We start from the raw sequence: 17,311 nt of genomic DNA on the forward strand, positions 1-17,311 counted from the left end.
TGGCTTGGCGACCTTAGCCTAAGGTTAGGGTTAGGAGGACTGGGGTCAGGCATTTAGTCAGAGTCAGGGTAAGGGGATAAATCTCGTCTTATGTCAGTGTGTGTCCTCACAACGATAGAAACGTGTGTATGGGGGAGGGGGTGGTAGAGGGGCGTGGAATAAGCCAACATCACAGGCTAATGCTGCTTCCTACAATGCCATTAATCTCTGTCTGTGGACCGACTGACTGTCAGCCAGTTTGTCCTCATCCGTCCTATCACCCAAGGACTCCGTGTTGGACCGGCTCAGCCTGATCGCATGGTCTCTCCAGTAGCAGGATGAACCCGACAGAGCGATAAAGGAGAGTCCAGAAGCGGAGCTCGGTTTCTATTTCATACCGGCGGAGATATGAGGAACCCATTGGTCGATTTAGCCCTGACATTCTGGCTATTTGTGGAGGTGAGCGATACCTGTCATTTATCCGTCATGAGGCGCGTTATTGTTGGAGTTTGGATAGACAGGCGGGTCTGCTTGGACGAGTCGTGTTGCCCTCTGTGTTTTTAATATGAACAGTAATAATCAGGCTGCATGTGATGTGGCTTCAATACGATTGGTATTGTTTTCAGAGCGCTGGTCGCCAAACACAGTTCAAAACTAACACAACCCAGTCTTCTCCCACCTAACGCTAAAATTACACGAACCTTGTGGGACTGATTTGATGCTTTATAATTTAAATGACATCGTTTTTTAACTTCGGCATGTAAGTGGCCGAGTGAGAAACACTTCACATCCATAAAATCTTAACTTTTAGATTGGCTGATGCTGTTTCCATCGAGATTGCGACACGAGTCCCTGCATAAAACATGAGAACAAAAAGAGAAAAATAAAAAAACAGGCGCTGCCGGTGGGATAATAGACATGCTGAAAAGAGCAGCGGGGACTACTGCGGTGTTTTTTGACGACAGAAGCACATTACATTGTTTGGTGAGTCCATAATTACCTGTAATCCTATCATCCTTTGTCTTTGTGCCCAGACCCTCCTAACTACTCACAGGTTAATGGGCCTGTAGGACACACAGCAGGCAAGATCCTGAATCCTGATCCTCAGGCACTGATATTCAGTCTTTACTTAATTACACTGTGTGTGTGTGTGTGTGTGTGTGTGTGCGCGCGCGCGTGCGTGCGTGCGTGTGTGTGTGTGATTTATATAGATTTATAGTTTTTGTGAAGCTATTATGGGGCCTCTTTTGTTTACCATGTGATATTGCACTCTCCACCTCTGAGAGTGTAATTTCCAGGTGGGAGCATTTTCCATGTTGTTAGGGATTTAAAGGTCATTTAAAGAAGATGCAGAGTAAAACAATTAGCACTAATTTCACAGATCTCTGAAAGTAGCACGGTGTGTTCAGTCTCACTCTTCCTCACAGTCCGGTACCACTGACACTCATATCTACTCATGTATTATTAACTCTCATCATTATTTTATTTCATTCAGCTGACTTAGTGAACATCCATTTTAAATGTGACCTGGCAGCCTAGAAGGAATCAAACCCCTTAACCACTGAGGTAGTACTGCTGTGCTTACTTTGGTAAGAAGTACTAATCAGCCTGTATGTTTGGATAAGAACTGGTGATGTTTTGGTTCATTTTGGAGCTTTTGTCTGCCAAAAGTGTACTTTATTTTACGTCCGTAGCATCCAAACAGTTAATAATGGTTTGTGTAGTTTTAAAAACAAGCCTGGCTAATTTCAGCAACATTTTTTTGTTATATTATGTTTGGTGGAAATACAAATTGGGCTCATTTTTCATGCCAAATTGTAATGTCATGTCTGTACAGGTCTAGATTGATATCCTTGCCTTGAAGTTGCAATATATTTGTCTTTTTCTTCTCTTCTTTGTGGATGACAAAGCTTTTCATTGGAATCAGAGATGATCTACTTTATGTGGCACTTGGACACATACTAGCTTAAAAGGACTGTTGGGCAAGGGCCCATAAAGATTTCCCTCATCCTCTGATTTTGGCAGCGTGTAACAGTGATCTGAATGTTTTGTAGAGATCTAGGCTTATTTGTAATTCAAAATTGTTCTCGAGCTGATGACTGACAAAGCCCTAGTGCATGAACATACACCACACATTTTTAAATGTCTCCCTAAAGCATCAGTGATACGAGCCAGTGGTGATAAGTTTGCTGTCCTGTTGAACGGCAGCAGATGCAAGTCTGCAAGATGCAGCATATGTAATTGAAAACCCCACTGATTTCTCAGACTTATCCTTCATCTCAGCCCATTTTACGTTAATGTTGAACTTATCAAACAAGCTATTTGGAAAAAACTGTGCAGTGTGTGATTGGCTGACAGAAACCTGCCCTCTCTGCTCTCAGCCTGCTCAGTTTCTTGTTGTATATAAAGCAGATGGAAGTAAAGCAGGCCTGCCAACTCTTTCGCCACAGGTCCATTTTCTTACGCAGAGAAACACAAGTTAATAACATAATGTCACAGCAAAAAAGAGGACAGTGCCATAGACAGACAGGACGGAGCAGCACAGCATCACTCCTGCTCTCGGGCTATATGTGCACTCAGGCAGGAGAGAGAGACAGCAAGCAAGCAAAAAACACTAACATGACCATTACCGATAAGATTAAATAGTCTAAAGAGTCTCAATTTAACTTATGTTAGCAGTGTGTTTTTTCAGTTCTTGTCCCAAAATTCAATTACATCTTCACTGATCGTATTTATATGGCTCTGGGATGAGAGGAGGTCCCTTATATTGAGCCCTGAGAGACAAACAGTGATGTACTAATTACAGCTTCTAATAGGACTGTGTTACAGCTAATGCAGCTCTGTTATTGTTAAACAAATATAAAACATTCAACTATCAAAGAATTAGAAAATGGCAAACAGAACTTATAAAGAACAAGCACAATGTAGAGCTTAATTTTTATTATCTGACAGTAATAGTGCACAAATGTCAAAGCTTACCTTATTGTCACTGTCTCACCAATGCATTTTGCATCAAGGCTGATGAGGTATTCCAACACTTACACTACTATCAGTAGGAGCAGTAGTAATTGCTGAGCAATTGGTCAATGTTATTGCTAGGATGTAAGAGCTAGCTTGGAGTTTTTCATGTTTTTACCATGAGGTGGTGTCAGTATATCATTATGGTTGCCTGGATGGACTAAAGGGCAGCAGGAACATGCTCACTATGTGATTCTAAGGTTGTGAAGGTTGGTGTATTTTTTTTTTCCTGCTCAGGCCTGTCTTTGTGCTTAGACTGTACAACCTCTTTTTCTATTCTCATACACTCTTTCGACACCATATTTGTGAATGACATCTCTCATTTTCACTAACTTATTCTAAGCTGTCCTAGTCAACCTTTGCAGTGACTGTAGATTCACATTAACTATTGGCCATAATTCCTTCTCACTGGTTCTAACCCAGTTCTCTTTGGCTTTCTGCTCAGCACTCCTTTTCTTTACTACCTACCCTCACTGCTTTCCTGGCCATGTTATTCAGTGCTATCTTCTTTTTCCCCCTCATTGGCAGGGACCCAGATAACCTGCAGTCTTTGGTTGCTAGCCTCTTGTTGGTTTTCACCCGATTGATTTGATTAACCTCCTGAGAACTGCTGAGCCATGTGGGGTTAGAGTTAAATAATATATATCCCTGGAAGGAGAGGAGTGTGATCTGAGCTCTGCTTTTAAACCCACTGTTAATGTACACTTGCACTATATAGAGGTCTACTGGTTGGAGGGATTGGATAGTGTGAACCTTCCCTTGTAGCAAGCCCCACCTTCATTTAATGAAGTTCTCTAGGAATAAGCTGGTGACACAACCCTAAGACAATATGTGTACCTGTTCCCACAGGTACATGTGATTAATTAATGTGTTTAATTGGCTGTTTGTGTCATTTCAGACATTTGGGTTAGCTAATGCTAATGTGTATCACAGTGATGGTGATAAAGTAGCTTAGCAAGCTAAATAGTGTTAGTGAATAAGCTAACATTGTTAACGTTACAACATCATGAACATACATGATGATCTCTGTATTTAACTTTTCTGTCCTCCTCCTCTTCTGTTTTCTGTATGGTCCCAGAGGGTTTTGCTGTTTATGTTTACTCTGGCATCAATATCTGACGTTGGTCCGTCCATGTCTTGTTGTCCATCAGTGCTGGAACTGGGCGTCCGATGACTTTACAAGCCTATCCCCCACACACAGCATCTCTGTCCATAGTTGGTGTAGTGCAGTGAGCTGTCTCTGAGCTTCAGAACAATCATTTGACTTTGCAACAAGAATTTCAGTACTGTACACGACTATTTTTCATACCGGAGAACCGTCCATCCATCCATTTTCTATACCCGCTTATTCCTATTTAGCCACTGGGATCTGCTGGAGCGTATCAAAGAAACTTATATTCTTAATCTTTTCAAGATTATATTATATAGCAGTCACACAACTCTTGTATGTACTGTGAGTTCTTTCAGGGAATTGCAGACTATCTTTCATCAGTTCATGTTACACTTGACATTAACCTCAGCTGTGCTGCACACTGAATAGAAATGTGGAAACATTACTTAGAAGACAATGTACTCTACACATTAGAGCTTTTACAGTTCAGCAACTGTTATTCAGTCTGATGGAGGGAGGTATACACACACACACACACACACACACACGTGCACACACGTGCACGCACGCACACACACACACACACACACACACACACACACACACAGAGGCATCCTCAGGGTGTAACTGCATTTCCTTCCAGAGGCTTTCAGTAGCATGTTTGTGCTCAGTGGATCATATTCTCTCCACTATACGCTGTTGCATTATTATCTTATGGACATACGGTTTTAAAGACCAATAATAAAGATTGATTGAGTGCTGTGAATACATCATATCAGCGGCATTAAGAACAGGTGTATAGGTTTGGATTGTTTCTTTACGTTGTTTTTTTTTTTTTTTTTTTTTTCATTGAGACTTGAATACCAGCAAATCATCCATGAAAACCAGTGGTTTATTTATTTATTTATTTGGGTGCTGTCTACCTCTTAATGATCAATGGTCATTCACTATAACTCTCATCTCCTACAGTTTGTTTGGATGCTATTGTAGACATAATTAAAAATAAGAAATTGTTCAGCAGTAAGTTGATTATTATTTCTTTAAACTTTTAATGCATGAATTATGAATGCTACAGCCAGGATTACTTTCCTCTGTGTTTTTATTACTTGTTGGGCTTGAAAAACAAAAACAGAACTTTTTTAGCATGCTTTTTTTAAGGAGTTCTTCACATGCCCACTTAGGTAGACTGCATGTGTTTAATTTTTTAATTAAAGAAAAAAAAAATCTACAAAATATATATATATATATATATGTTTTTGAAAACTGTGAAATAGTATTGTTTATATAGTAATACTATTCAGTGCAAAGCAAAATCACTCCTACTCTGAAGTTCCTCAGTCTTTCTGACTTTCTCTTAGCCATTTTGGTTTTGAGGAATTTTGCACTTCCAATGGTTGACCAGTGGGTTGAAGAGTGTGGGATGACACACTAGCATCCTCTGCAGTGGGTGATATGCAACAACATAATCAGAAGCCAGCTTTTAAATAGCATTCATTTAATACTGTATGACAACTTGTGCCAGATTTTATTTTTTATTTTTTGTCCATGTCTTGTATGTGAGGTAGTTGTATTTAAAATAACTTTATTTTCCATGACCGATACAGAGACCACTCTTAGGGTGTTTTGTTAAACAATGCAATATGGAGTCACAAATATTTCCCTTCATTTGAAAGCAAGTGTAAAAATAAAAAAACAACTGCTCAGTTACTGCTGTAGATGAAGCTGAGAGCTGAAGTAAAAAAAAAAAGTAAAAGTAAATTTTGTGTTCTTGCAGTCATGGTGAACTACAGCCAGTAGGGCTGGATGTTTTGGAAAAAAAAATCTTATCACGATAATTTTTTTTTTTTTTTCGTATCAGTTGAAATCAATATTTATCGATATAACCCAAAACACTATTTCAGTGAAACCTAAAGGTTGAGTTTTCCTCTGAAGTGCCTTTCCAGTCACATAGCAGCATCATTTGGTGTGTTTTTAAATTACTGTTGTTCTGGCCCTGTTTGATATAAAAAGACATGCATGCATTTGTTTTGAATAAGCCAAATTATTGCAGTTCCCTATTAAAAAGTTTAATAAAACCATGTTAAATGTGCTGGCCAGATAAGTAAGGAAAATACAGGTTCACACGTGCTTGGATTAAAAATTCTGCAGATTACAGTTTACACTACATTATATGCACCTAAACATTAAAACCCATGACTTTCTATCATAAGCTTAGTGAGTTATTTTGTAGTATGATCCTTGTTGTTTCCATATCGTTGCTTCTTCTGTACTATTTTAAGTGTGTGTGCCTTTTTTTCTTTTTCTCTTTGCAATTGCTATTTTTGTTGCATCTTTTGTTTTAATGTTTTATTACCCTGTGAAGCACTACTACATTTGAAAGCATTGCAGGGACTTGAAACTTGTCTTTGTGATGTGAGCCATCAAAGCAGAAAGTTACCTTTGTATGGACATTTGAATTATATTGCTGAATTGTGTTGTAGTACTGGTTATATCAGGAGTTCTGTTGTTGGGAGCTAAAACCCAGAAGATAATAAATACTGCTTTTTAAAAAGTTGTTAGGCTTTTAGAAATAGTGGGGTCAAAAGCTATGCTATCTCTGTTTAGACTGTTTTGATTAGAGAAGAGCGTGAAAGTGTTTTGCTGTTTTTTTTTTTTTTAAGTCATTCATTTCTTCACTTAAATGATCTCTACTGCAACAACTCTTTATGCACATGGCTGGGGTAATGAGGTTTTCAATACATGGTAAAAATTTAAAGTTCATGCAAAGGCTAATGTTAGCCTTGATATTGTGAGATGAGAGGACAAAAGTAATTAGAAGCCTGAGAGTGTGGATCACATTAGAGCCTGGGCTGTTTACAGAAGCTGTATCTGAAGTACATATATCCATCCATATATCTTCAGCTATGGGCTCAATCAAAATGAAATGCCCTAGGCTATAGAGGATTTCCTATTTTCGTCATCGACCGTTCCTGTCTCTTCTATTAAGTTGCAAAGTTCTGCTCTTGTCATCTAGCAACCTTCACAGTTGCAGTTGGAGAACGGTAACAGGAAGATTTATCAGCAATGATGGAGCCAGAAATTTTGATTTTATCATTTTAAAAATGTTCTGTTGGAGGAAAATGAGATGCTTGACCACCAGCTTGAAATTGTTATTACCTCTTTTCCACAAAGGCAGTTCTGGGGCTGCGTCGGAGCCAGTGCCTAATTTTGAACCAGTTCTTTGTGTTTTGACAGCCTAAGAACTGGCTTGGGGGCAGAGAAACTGGTGCTAACTTGGCACCAACTCTCTGCTGGTCAAGAAGTAAGAACTGCAGAAAATAGACTGACGATATCTGTAAAAACAGGGTACGTTGCCATTAAACAATTTTGTTGTGATTAGGTTTCTTCTTTTGTTATCTGGTTTGCTGAATGAGTTTACTATGTTACTTGTCTTTTGTTTTCTTCATGGACATGTGAGGTGGAGTCTCTTTTGACTAGGGGAAGGAGATTAACCTCCTGACCTGTAGCAGTGTAGTTACTAACCTCAGTGTAAGCTGTTCACCTACACCCTGTGCTCACTGCTCAGTCAGTGTGTGTGTCACATGGCAGCTGTCATGCTGGAGAAATGGTGTGATATTTATAACTATTCCCACAAAAGTGTTGTGCTGCTGTTTTAACACCGTGGAGTTTGTTTGGCTGCGACGTTTGCACATTCTTAGAAGTTGAACCAGCTCTGAACTGGCTGATTTTTCATTGGGTACACACATGCAAAGATCATGTGTGTAATGAGCTTTGATAATCCCTGGCCTTTACCTCTACAATAATATAGTGAGGTTCCTTTTTGGGGTTTTTAGTAAAATATCTTAACAACCATAAGATATATTAGAGGTACACTGCGATTTCCCCAAAATCAGTCCAGACCATGAATCATGAGAACAAGTTAATGTTATTTTAAATGCCACACCAACTTAAAAAAAAAAACCTAAAAAACCTAAATACACAGCTGATCTGGCAGAATTAACTGTGAATAATTTATTGTGAAGCTATCTGAATTATGAAATATATGTAATCATTTAGAAAGATTCTTTTCAAATAAGATAAATAAACTAGTCCTCAGTCTGTGACTATAGATATGAATATCATCAAACAGGATTTAAATGTGTCACGATGCACCATCTGTTCTTATAGGATGCAGCTGTGAGTAAATTAGATAATATAATTGCTGCTGATTACAGGAACAGACTCTTTTCATCCAAGCACAAAAGCTGGTAAATCATATTACCGAGCTAATCCTGAAAGATATTTTTCTCATCTCAATTTAGGTCAGTTTAGGAATGGAGTCCATAATTGGTAGAAGAAGAAGAAAAATATCTTTCGTCACTGCATCTTGTATATTTTCACGTCAGGAAGAACGCAGGTGAAAGCTGTGCCTCTTCAGAGGCATAAGTGGTTATGTGTTTCAGTCATGGCTACCCTGCGCCTCAGAGACAAATTACTGTACATTTTCTCACATCACTGACATCAATTAAAGTCCAGTTTCTGTGATGCTTTTAGTGGGGATGAGAGGAGTTGAAACTTGACCCTAAATCACTTATAAAACAACTCCAGTGATTTAAATGTGGCATTAATTCAAGCATCTTTAGTCTCGACGAATTTCCCTCTTAACAACAGTGATGAACAATCTGAGACTCTGATACTGTCTATTCTGCCTTGTGGTAACGCATGCCCCTGCAGTGTAGCACACTTCATTTAGCATGCTTTCCACTCCCTAAATATATCAGACTCCTTCTCTATATCATCCTCCTCATCTTTCTCCCTTTCTACTAAAAAACTGCCTATTCTGTACTGTTTTTTTTTTCCTTTTGGTACAGAATGACAAAATCTATATACCACACTGTATCTTCAGAGATTATTTCACAGACAGTGAAGAAGGTGCATTCTGAATTTAAAGGATTCAGGGGGATTTATTTGAATTTACTGTTCCACATACAATTTATGTGTGTATATGTATGTAATGGATTTCAGTTGGATTGGATTTGGATTTCATATGCAGCCAGAAACTATGGGGGTATAGTGATATAGATTGAGGAAAAGGGATCAAACTCTAGGAATAATGAAATACATCAGGGATTTAATGTAATTATTAATTATTTATGAAGCTACATACTTAGAAGGGCATAATAGGTTACGCAGTAGCCCACTAGATAGTTGATATCAGCTTATATTCTCTGGATTTTGCCCTAACCTCATGACACATATTAGAGACGGTTGGACCATCACAAAACTGTCTTGCGGATGAGAAAATCTACTGTGCAGTGTTTATTTCCTGACACAATATATAGTAGCTGCAATCGCTCTGAGGCCCAGAACTGGCAAGATGTGTAAATTATTAAGCCCTGGGAGCTCTGTGATCTTCTGGTTCATTACTCTGGCAGAGTTACTCAGTCTCATATGACCCCTGTGTGGTCAGACATCACCATATTTACAAGAAGTGGCTGATGTGTTAATGTATGATTGTCCCAGTAGAAGATTTGTTTGTCCCATACTAATATCTGTGATGTTGTTTTTCTGCTGTTTGGTTGACTCGTGTGGCCTAAAAGTGTGATTTGTGTGTGTGTATAGTATTTCTTGATAATTAACTTAGTCTTTTCGTCTTTTTTTTTTTTTTTTTTTACAGTATGTAGAAGCCAAAAAGTACTGCTGGTATTTCGAAGGTGGCTATCCCATCTACTTCATGTAAGTACTTTGAACCAATTAACCTGAACCTCTGCACCCTTAAATCTTGAATGTCTATACATGAACAATAAAACATCCACACCATTTGGCTGTGCAGCTCAGTGTATAAACTACACTACACCACACCTTAAATCAGACTTCCTAAAAAAATGTAAGACTTTGCTTAAAGTTTGTTGTTAAGACATCAATCTTTGACTTTGAGCCATTGTCCTTTATTGAACTTTGGTACTTCTGGTACTGTGAGCGTGGCAGCCTGTTGCAATACCTCTTGCTTTCCAGTTGAGCTTTCTCTCCATTTTTCTTAGTTTTCTATACATTTTCTTCTTTTGAAGTACTTGTGTTTTGCTGTTTGTTTCAGGCTATGGACATCAAACATTTAGAGTTTGCTCTGGTCTTTGGATGACTATGTTAGGAGATCCCTATTGTTTGCACTAGGAATCAACTGTAAAGCATCCTTCTCTGTAAAGCAGAGCTCTCCCATGAGACACCTCACCTGGGACAGCAAAGTCATTAGTCAGTGTCCGAGAGCGCCCGCGATAACATTGGCATATTTATTTATAAGTGAACTGTTGGGTCATTTTCTCTTACAGAAGAATGTTCCTACTTTGCTATTGTCCCTTCAAACATTGCAAATATCTTTTCAGGACTAGCAGTTAGTCACAGATTCACACTTTCAGCATTTGGGATTTTTACATTTGCACACAATAACCTAGTTTGAGACTAATTATATTTGTGCTATTACTGACCTATATAACTCTTTTTTTCCATTCCAGATGTCGTTCCTATGAGGATTGCTGTGGGACTCGCTGCTGTGTGCGAGCCCTGTCCATCCAGAGACTATGGTACTTCTGGTGAGTCATAGTGTGTCCTCTGGCTGGAGAGATTATTGTGCCCTGTAATAGGCGTTGTCAGACAAGAAAAATTTCTTCTGAAGCTTGGTGATGTTTTTCATGGTACTGAGATATATATATATATTTATATTTATATTTCATGATGCTGAGATAGCATATTTAGATGACGTATTTTTCATGGTACTGAGATGATTTCTTTTTTGGGAGCACTGGAACATTTCCTGGTGGCCTGCGGGTGATAATAAAGCAGCAGGATAAATTGACAGACTCTCAGGATCCTCGCATCAAGTGCAGCTTGGGCTCTTGCATTTACAAAGTGGCCTGGGATGGCTATTTAAGTCGCAGGACAAGCCAGAGTACTAAAAAAGGCACGATCTATAGTCTGAAAAATACAGTATATCTATTTAATATTGCTAACACCAGGCTGTGATCAATGCATAATGTATGTAACAGTTTTATTTTTCAGAAAAATATTCCAAATTGATTTTACTGGTTATGCCCTTTAGCCCCAGTTTCTAAGAGTGTTGGCCCCCTAAGGCTGTTGCCGTTGGGTTTATCCCTTGTGGCTGTGCAGCACTAAGTAAAGTATGGGTCATTTGCAGTGCATTGACATGACTTGACATGAGGGACACAGGTAATTCATTCAGCAGTGTCTGCCCTGAATGGTGTGTGCACAACCACTTGAGATAGACCCATGCTCTCTAGTTGCTCCCTCTCAGAAGCAAAGCCCACAGACCTTGGCCCACCATCAAGTCATTACAGTTTGCTCCCTCAGTCTGAGGGGACCAAATCTGAGCCTGCTGATGTGTAAGCAGTTTCTGATGCAGGTGAATTAACCATATTTGTAGCTCTCATGTGGAGGATGCTGAATGGAACCACCAAGTAACCCTCAGAAATCATGCCCAGAACCTGCATGATAGAAAAGGCTATCATACTGCCATCTCTTCCTGACACATGAGAAATGGTAGCATACTCCACTCTCTCCTTGGAGAGTTGCACTATTATATGATGGAATTCATCTCCATCCCAAATCAGACGAGAGAATAGCAACAGCTTATCACTTTATCATGAAGCCCTCTGTGGACAGATCTGACACCAGGTCCATCCTCTATAGCATGGTCTCCTCTCTGGAGCATGCTAGTAAGAGAAAGTCTTGTAATTAGAAAATCACTCTCATCTTTGTCCTGCATTACAGCTCCAGGGCTGTCTTTGCACCTTTGGAGAATGGAAGGGGGGATAGCCTCAGGGGGTAAAGCCTTTATGAAATAGAACTTCTACTTGCAGGAGATGCTGTTGGATTTTGTCCTCAGGACCTCGGTTACACCATAAGATTTTGCATTGTCCCACTGTCACTACTCTTCTTACACAACAGGTGTCTGTCGTTGGTTGGTTAAAGGTCCTTTGTTTGTCTCTCAGGGTGCTGCTGATGATGGGAGTGTTGTTTTGCTGTGGTGCTGGTTTCTTCATCCGCAGAAGGATGTATCCATCTCCTCTGAGAGACGAGCCAGTGTTCAACGTCTCCTTCACCAGACATCCTGTCACCACACCAGGTAAGATTCAAACAAATACACAAAATTGGATGTTTGACACTAAAATGGCCTAAAACTTAGTTAAATGTTAACAAAGCTGTGAGAGTTGATATGTAAGATATCAGAGAAGATCTGTAATGACAGGACTATATTAGGTAGAGGCCATGTATACTACTGATTGATTGATTAACAACATCCTCAGTATGTATAAAGAAATTATTTTTTAGAACAAGCAGAATCAAAAGATGTGAAACGTTTACAGCTCATACACATAAAATCTTTATTCAGATACAGTTCTAGTTTTAGACTTAAGTTTTTTTTTTCTCATCTGTTCCAAATCAATCTTATGGGGTCAAAAATGGAAAATCATTGCAGCTGATCAATACAAGGTTTCACGAAATGCATTTCAATCCACTTATTTTTAATGGACATTTTTAATTCCTATCCATTCATTCATCCATCTATTATTAGCCACTTATTGGGTGTCAAGTTGCAGTGCCACCGAGTTCAGTAAAGTAGTCCAGACATTGCATGTCCAGCAGTATTTTCTGTTCCTCCTGGAGACTGCAAGGCACTTCCAGGCTAGATGAGACATATAATCTCTTTCGTATTCTGGGTCTACCACAGAGCCTCATACCAGTTGGAGGCATCTTGAAAACCTTCAGTGGAGAGCTCAAAGATCCTAATCACATCTTTGAATTGCCTAAACTGGCTCCTTTCAATGCACAGGAAAAGAAAATTGTAACTATAGAAAGAAAAGAAAAGAAAAGAAATTTGTGGTTACTCATCGTATTACGCCGTGACCCTAATTAGGAATAAGTGGGTATAGATAATGGATGGATGTTACTGGATGTTACTTATACATACTCCATTCTTGCATGGGATTTAAGTTGTGTAGTCATGATCAGCAACATTAATTCACATACGGGATGTGATGTATTAGACAAAGATCACTGTCCAGTAACTGTTAAATGTCTTTTCAGTTTCCCAGCAGCCAGGAAGTATGCAGGGCTTTGGGGTCAACGGAATGACAAGCAGTGAACCAGGGGTTACCCTGACACACCCAGCATACCCACCACAGCCTGGCCCCACCCATATGATGATGGGCTCCTATCCTCCACCTCCATCCTACTGCAACCACCCACCACCACCCTATGAACAAATATTCCAAAATAGCGACAAGAAGTAACATCCAAAAGGAACTTTGGAGATGGAGTTGACTGAAGCAAGAAGAGAGGAGGCCGTTAGAAGCAAAGGAAAGCATGCCAACTTGACTCTTTTAGGATCTAAGACTTACAAAACACACCTTCTCCTGTCTAGGAGAAAAAACCAGGAGAGCGTAAATGCATTCACACATACACTGCTTCATCTGATCTGCATCACTTACTTATGTTTTACGTGCGTCCTTGTGTTCAGTGACCTTGACAGCCTTACTTAACTGAGCACAGGTGAGGATGGACTCATTTAGGTTTGGGATTCACTCACCTCTCTCCACCACTTTCCACCACTTTCCCAATGCAACACCTGTAACTGTGCAAAATTTAACCAAAATAGTCTGTCAGACTCATAATGTGTTAAAATTCTGGATATAACTTTTTTTTTTTTATTAAAATACACTTATAAAAAGACATTGGCATACAAATGTTTCTTAATAACAATTTCCAGATAGTGGTTTATTTTCTATCCAGCATTTTACTGCATCATGGGTTCTTTACTAATTAATGAGTTCTTGATAACTGTTTTTAATACGGCATGTGTAGTCCAGTCATGTAATGGTAAAGAGTGATGTACTCCTTCCTCGAACTGTTTTAGATTGACCTTCAGCAAGTTCGGTATAATGAATAGCTTTATTTTCCCTCTTCACAGAAATGGTGTACATTGGGGAACAAACGCCATGAGAGAAGAAAGAGTAAACTCACCAACTAACAGCTGTTGAGAGCAGGGTTGTGGTGAACATAGAAGAGCAGCATGGCCTATATTATGGAGAAATATTCAGGTTAAATTTATATGAGTGAATAATTGAGGAGGCTTCTTACCATGAATAAATAAAAATGTGCTAGTACTTAAATAAGAAGAGAAGCTGATTTTCTCTCATTTGATATTCTTGTCAAGAGCATGTTTCAGTGCAACTTTAGGAAAAGATTTTCCATTTAACGTATTTTTTGTGCACATTCAGTGGACACATTACACGACTGCTTATGTTATTGTGTTAAGATGTTCAGGTTTCCCTCAGGTTGCTGCTTTAGATATGTCAGATATGATTAAAAAAAACAGTATTTATCAATGTGGTTAGTAGACATATCTAGTGAATGTCTGAGAAAAGGAACTAAATTGTGTTTTTCCACCACAGGAACTTAACAAGCTGTAACCTAGAGGTTCCCACATCCTTAGTCCAGTGGATCTTCAAGGTCAGTGGAAATAAAAGCAGAAGGGGGTTCAAGTTTCTTTACGGGTTGGTGAGTTCTTACAGTGGAGAAAGTCTAAAAATCACACTGCATGGGAGAAGGATTGTCCAGTTTGAAATTAGACATGTAGAGAGAAGTAATTGAGTTAATCAGACATCATGTAAATTAAAAAAAAACAGATATAAAGAAAAGATTCACTCAATACAGCAATTAACTTACTTGACACGGCACTTTAGGTTTCTTTTTCAAAAGTATTTTTATTTTATTAAGTATTATAAATGTATTTGTTGGACTGAAAGACACAGTTGCAGGTTCAGGTCCCATGCTTGGTCTCACCTCAGTTGTGGTATTGCCAGGGCACTGAAAATTCCTACCGGAATTGCCTGCCTCAGAGTCGAACCTGCAATTTACAGGTTACAAGTCTGACTCCCTAGCTGCCCCTCAGTTTAATGTTTAGGATGAGTTTAGACTTGACCTGCATTTTGGACGTTTGGTAAGAAGATTGATGTAAATTGAGCAGATTATTGTATCTGTTCATCAAAATATGAAACTGCTACGAATAGCTGGTTAATTTACCTTAACATGGAGACTAGAAACAGAGAAACAGCTACCTTCACTTTGTCCAAATACAATAAAATCAGCTGCTAAAGCCCACCATTTAACAGGTTATAGTTTGTTTGATCTATACAAAAAATAGGTCTAAAAAAACCCAGTTAGATTTCTGTTGCCTCTGCAAAACTAAAACATAAGCGTCATAAAGAGAATTACTATAAAAGAAACTTATTTATTATATTTATTTTGTTTGCAGTAGCCTCACCTTTAGGGGTCAGTGAATTAGTATTTTTAGAGTTTTCTGAAACAGATTTTTATGAGTGAAGTAGTAATATATTGCCCTTTATCAGAACAAAGTCACAAAGTGCAACAATTTTCCTGGAAAAAAAAAACCCAGCATCAGTGTGGTTACAGCAGCACATGGATGTAGACAAGCATAGCACATTCATGACATTATTACCTTCCAGAACTTGTCTCCCCCTCTCATGTGAGCCTCTCTGCAACCAGCTGAAGAAGACATTCAAAAGTCAACATGTTAATTATTTTGCTAAGTTTCCCATAATTAACCACTAAAGTATCAAACACATTGTAACATGAAAGAGCAAAAAAAAGAGGTTTGTCAAATCTTGATCATGACTGAATATACATGTGCTTATTCATGGTTTTCTTACTGCTCGCGTTTAGAGAATCTTGAGACGCTGTGGTAAGTGATTCCACACTGTTTGTAAAAAGTGATATTTTAGCTTTAGTATATACTGAGTGACATGCGTTACTTTGACTAAAAAAAAAAAGAAAAAGAATGGCTGGTCCAGTTGATTTTATTCACTGTTGGACTTGTGTGCTGCAATAAATATATAGATAATAGTCCTGTTTTTTTTTTTCTCCAAATGGAGCCAAGCTGCTTCTATAGCATAGTTTTGTCCTCGCTGCCACTAAATAATAGACAAGCAAAAGCCACACTTCTCACAACTGCTTTAAACAGAACCTCAATTTGTTCAAACTCACTGTAAACTGAGAAGCCATGGTGCACGTTAAACTGATACAGTGCACAGCAAATACATTTTACATTTGTGACATGTTTAATGAGTAAAACTCTGAAGAAAAAGTTGAAATCAGCACATGCTACACAGATTACATTCTTGGCTGAGGCATATCCTTGATGTAGACCTAACTTGAGTTACTATATTTAATGTTCCACAACAAGCTATTGGCATTAACAAGTTTAAAATGAAGAACCGTCTCAGCACGTCAAAATGGTTCCGTTGACTGTTGGTTACTAAATAATGAAAGTGATCATCCTTTTCATGGCACAAATGTGATTCCCTCCAATGCTTGTTAGAGGAAAAACATGCTCCCTCCCTCTCAGAATGGGAATTATCTAAATCCAGGTATGTTAATTGGAAAACATCTTTGCATTTAAAAACAAAAGTGTCATTAATAACATATCTATATTTCTCATTAATACATTTTTCATTGTGGCCTGTATTTCCACTTTGTGTTCCTGTTAAGTGTCATAGCCTTTGCACATTTAGAGTTACATTTTGAACAGGATTCCTTTCCTGGCCCATGCTGCTCTCGAGACAGTTGTGAAGTTTCACAGTGAAAGAACATATGACGTTTACACCATTATGACCCTAGTCTGGGTTCTGGACGACTACAGAAAACTAGTAGCAGGTTTGCAAATGACACCAACATAGTCTCTTGTTCTCTGTTGGATATTTTAAATTCACAACAGAATATTAGGTATTTTGGTTGTTCATGCTAAACTATGCAACAGATTGTGTGGTATTTATATCTTTATGCACATCATCTTGGTATTTGGTTTAGAAATTTCAACATAAAATACCATTATATATTGTGTAATGTGTAAATAAACTTCACTTCTGACAAGGTGTAATATTGAATACTGGATATAGTTGATGCTGTTTTGCCATATAACAGATATTGTATTATACAAGAAAATAGTTTCATGTTTTCTGTTGCATTTCAATATATGTCATTTTGGACTTTTTCAAGACCTGTAGATACTCTGGGATGGCAACATTAACCTGAGGATGGTTCTAGATGAAAAATCAGATGATCATCAAAGTTATTACTATTTGAAGTAGTTGGGACATCTCAGTCTGGGTATAGGTTCTGTAAACTGGTTAT

At 38.5% G+C, this 17,311-nt stretch overlaps 1 protein-coding gene across 1 annotated transcript; it reads left to right on the forward strand.

The window, feature by feature from the left end:
- Positions 1-222: 222 nt before the first annotated feature.
- vopp1b (VOPP1 WW domain binding protein b) lies at positions 223-13,822 on the forward strand. The gene is made up of 5 exons (XM_026292406.1): positions 223-438; positions 9,765-9,823; positions 10,597-10,674; positions 12,091-12,224; positions 13,187-13,822. The coding sequence occupies exons 1-5, from the start codon at positions 388-390 to the stop codon at positions 13,390-13,392; spliced, it is 528 nt and encodes a 175-aa protein (XP_026148191.1). The 5' UTR covers positions 223-387; the 3' UTR covers positions 13,393-13,822.
- The last annotated feature ends 3,489 nt before the right edge of the window (positions 13,823-17,311 follow it).

This window comes from Mastacembelus armatus, chromosome 20 (genome assembly GCF_900324485.2).
Source record: "Mastacembelus armatus chromosome 20, fMasArm1.2, whole genome shotgun sequence".
NCBI lineage: Eukaryota > Metazoa > Chordata > Actinopteri > Synbranchiformes > Mastacembelidae > Mastacembelus > Mastacembelus armatus.